General features: G+C 39.4%; 1 protein-coding gene across 1 annotated transcript; it reads left to right on the top strand.

Annotated features, from left to right (window-relative positions):
* Positions 1-759: 759 nt before the first annotated feature.
* LOC18429420 (agmatine hydroxycinnamoyltransferase 1) lies at positions 760-2444 on the top strand. The gene has a single exon (XM_006838706.2). It carries the CDS (start codon positions 1006-1008, stop codon positions 2338-2340), a length of 1335 nt encoding a protein of 444 aa, XP_006838769.1. The 5' UTR covers positions 760-1005; the 3' UTR covers positions 2341-2444.
* The last annotated feature ends 1720 nt before the right edge of the window (positions 2445-4164 follow it).

The raw sequence follows: 4164 nt of genomic DNA, 5'->3' as shown, positions 1-4164 counted from the left end.
GCCCGTTAGCGATATAACGACTATGGGTCCTTTGTCTTTTAATACATTGGATTCGTGTGGATAACCTTAGGTTTATACTAACCAAATATAAGTTTCGTGTGGATAACCTTCGGTTTATACTAAAGCGTGCCAAATATGAGTAAAGCGTGCCAAAAGATTTGGCTAACCGTGAATCCAACATGCTATTCTGAGTTAAGTAGCGTTATTGTCTAACATGCATGGTAAACTATAAATAGAACAACGTTTTCTCAAAGCCCAATTAGAATGGCCATATTTCACCTTAAGGCTGTTCCTTCATATATAAATACATAAACAAACAAACTAAGTAAATACCTTCGAACAAAGAAATTAAATGAACATAATGTAGAGTTCCATTCGGGCCCGACTTAGGGTCGCATGTGGTTCCCGATTGTCCTTGTCGGATGCATATAGTCAAAATAAATAAATACATTGAACCAACCTCAAATGAACACAAACTTAAATAAACATAACTAGGAATAAAGTTGGATGCAACTAAAAAGAAGACAAATGTTATTGGTGTGAGAAGTTTGGATGAGTACAAAAGCTTCGGATACCCAAAAACCCTAGGTGCACGCCAAAGGCTTTAAATAGTAAAGTCCTCAGGGTATTTAAGGTTAGGATGTAATGTAGTTGGAAACGTTGAATGTTCATGGATAAGGTTGGAAAACCCGCACAGGTGTACACCCAAAAACGCTCCATGCCAATATATAGAAGATGCTATACAACATATACACTACCAACCCCCTTACATGCTGAACTTTTAGCCATAGTGTGCAAAATTCAATGCAAAGACCAGGCCCTCCTTTGGCTAAAGAGCAGTGCATGAGCATATAACAATCAAGAAGCATTGCCTTCTTCTCAAAGAAGAGTTTGGAGGTGGGTTCAAGCCCATAGCTCAACTAGAAGGCACTTGTTGTTGCAACCTTGAGGTTGTGGGTCTAACCTAGCCTAGAGATACTTTCCGAGAAAGGCTCGAACACTAGAATGGAGGTGCGTGAAGAAAGCTCAAGGCTGATCAAGCCTCTTTACGAAAGCGAGCCTCCGTCGCTTACTGAATCGGTCCCCCTCAGTGCCTTTGACATGGTCACGTACAATGCTAGCGAGGCTGTCATCTTTGCTTTCGAGTCGATGGAGGCAGTGGGAAACCATGTAGTTGTGGAAGCCCTGGAAAAAGTGCTGGCAGAGTTTAGGGTTTGGGCTGGGAGGTTTGGCCGTGACTCAGAGGGCCGCCGAGCCATACTCTTGAATGATGCTGGTGTTCATCTTGTAGAGGTTACAGTGGGGTTCACACTCCATCAGGCGTTCCCTACAGCGCCAACCCCTGCCCTGCTACACCTGCACCCATCCGCGGACGGCACAGAGGAGTTGCTCCAAGTCCAACTCACTCGTTTCTCTTGCGGTGGCCTAGCTGTTGGGCTCACTTGCCATCACTTTGTAGCTGATGGCACTTCTGCTATGGCCTTCTTCACTTCCTGGAGCAGAGTTGCCAGGGGATTGCCCCTGCTCCAACATCCACTACATGATCGCACCATCTTTATGCCCAGAGAATCGCCGAGGTGCCCTTTCGAGCATCTTGGAGTCGAATACATGAGACTTCGTAGTACTAGTCATAAGACTAACAGTGTCGATATCCGGCCCTTGCCACCCCCAAGGGATAGCATTGTCCAGGGCCTAGTAGTTCATAGGACACACTTCTCTTGCGAATTCTTGGCAATGCTCAAGGCCAAGGCCTCAATTTGCAACCCTGACAAGCCTTACAGCACATTTACGTGCTTGATTGCTCATGTGTGGAGGGTGGTTACAAAGGCCCGGGGGATTGAGGGGCCTGTGACCACGAGTGTCCGGATATCAGTGGATGGGAGGGCTAGGCTCAAACCCGCCGTGCCCAGGGAATACTTTGGCAACGTGATTCTATGGGCCTTCCCTCAAGCCCAAGCTGGCGAGCTTTTGAAAGAGCCGTTGCACTTTGCAGCCAAGCTCGTGTATGATGCTGTTAAGAGCTTGGACAACGAATATTTCCGCTCGTTCATCGACTTTACAAAGATGAACGAGGGGGGCGAGGGCCTGGTGCCGAGTGCCGAGATGGAGCAACTGGTGCTGTGCCCCAACTTAGAAGTGGATTGTTGGTTAAATCTCCCATTTTATGAATTCGATTTTGGAAGGGGGCCTCCCAGCATTTTCATGCCATCATGGCTTCCTTATGAAGGATTTATTCTTGTGCTTCCTTCTAGAGGGAGGGATGGGGGAGTAGATGTTTTGGTGCCTCTGTTGGAGAACAACATGACTATCTTCAAGGAGATATGCTTTTCCATGGACTAGACTCCTACTTAGTATAACATGGGGTAAACTGCTCTATGGTATTCATGGATGGCTCTGCTCTTCTTAGGATATGAATGCTAAGAAATAAAGTGCTCTGTTTAGATTGCTTTGTTCTTCTTTTCCTTTAGCTAGAGGGCTCGTTTTAAATATAGACACGTGTGTCTTGCAGTCTGATCATGTGTCGACACTTAACTGACACTGATACATATGTTGACACTCTTAAACACGCATACAACACCTCTAATAAGTGTCCACTATAAGATCCACTTCTTTGGACACTTTTTTTTTGTTGAAAGTGATATTCTTTTTTTAGAAACTTCATTGTTAATTGAAGAGTAATTTATTTTTCCAAATAATAAGTATTTAGAATAAAATAAGTAGTTTAGAACAAAAATAAATATTATTTTTATTTGTTAAATTAAACTTTCCATAAATCATTATTACTATAAATAAAAAAGACGATCTATTTCAACTAACATAAAACTTTCTAGGGTATCTCCCTCCACATCTAGTTTCTCCCTTTGCAAACCGTGGAGAATTGGTTTTTCCCTCTCCCAACCCTATGGACTATCTTCCTCATAAGGAGGCAATATAATTTATATAGGTACTAGGATGTGGGCATCAGTGAGGACAATATAATTTATGTGTAAATGCAGATGTGAACTACACATATTTTAGTTTGGGATTGTTTATAAAGAGACCATTTATCTTTAGGAAAAGTTTATACAAAGTTGAGGCTCTAAACAATCAAATTTGAGCCTATCTCAAAAATTTCACTAGAAGAAGTTGTTTTGATGCCCAAATATCCTCAAATTGTTCATCTCAACATCAAGATGCATGGACATGATAAAACATGGATTTCAGGTTTTGGAAATCCTGTATTTTGTAACACATTTTTAAACCGTCAATTTTCAAAATTTTCAAAGTTTTCATAGATCTATCGATCTACAATATTTTTGAAGCTTTAAACTTTATAAATAAAGATGAAAATATATTTTAAGGCTCTCACAAATATTTTCAGTATTGAAACTATATTTTTCAATATTATTTGAACGTATGCTCTAATTTGATTGTTTAGGGCCTAAGCTCTATACAAACTGCACCATTTATCTTTTAGTCAATAAAAGTCATAATTATTCCTACCCCTTAAATTTCAAAAAGGGTGGTTGTAAGAGTTTTAGATGCAAAGTTCCAAAAAAAATATATCTTGGATTTTTATGACTCACTCCAAGCCATCCAATTTGACATCAAACAAGTAGGAATGATTGTGACCTCCATGCACAAAAGGTTAACGGTTTCTTTGTAGACAATCCCTTTTAATATTTGTATATATAGACATATGCATTTATGTAGATATTTGTATGTTCTAAGGATGTGTTGTGTCTAGATGCTAATTTTTGGGGTTTATATTTCTGACCCTTGTATCTGTGTCATAAATAAACACACGTATCCGGGTCTATGTAACATAGTTTTCAATGCTTATCTTACCTCATTTTTATTCTTGGTCAATCCTTACTGAAATTTCTAGATTAAAAAATGGGACAAAAAAAAAATCAAAATTTCAAATTTAAGGATCAATAAGAAATCGGTTTTAGTATTTCAATATTGTAAAAAACAAAACAATTCTATATTTTCCAAAAGAGTAAAGGATAAGGTTTGTTTGCGTGGGAACACGTATACTATACAAGTACGATGCATGTTCAACTCTAATATTGAATTCAGATTTTCAAAAGCGACCCAAATCTTGTATCTGAAAATATTAAAAATTGATTGTCCAGATAACTTGTTATAAGATGCACTATTTTTAAGACTTGAAATTCTTTT

The sequence above is a fragment of the Amborella trichopoda genome, chromosome 3, assembly GCF_054954075.1.
Source record: "Amborella trichopoda isolate Santa Cruz 75 chromosome 3, AtrichopodaSantaCruz75HAP2 v2.0, whole genome shotgun sequence".
NCBI classification, from domain to species: domain Eukaryota; kingdom Viridiplantae; phylum Streptophyta; class Magnoliopsida; order Amborellales; family Amborellaceae; genus Amborella; species Amborella trichopoda.
Note: the sequence above shows the minus strand (reverse complement) of the source record. Positions and strands in the feature narration are given on the sequence as shown.

Bases quoted from the DNA above. Each gene is read 5' to 3' on its own strand.
- LOC18429420 (XM_006838706.2), top strand. From the start codon at position 1,006: ATGGAGGTGCGTGAAGAAAGCTCAAGGCTGATCAAGCCTCTTTACGAA.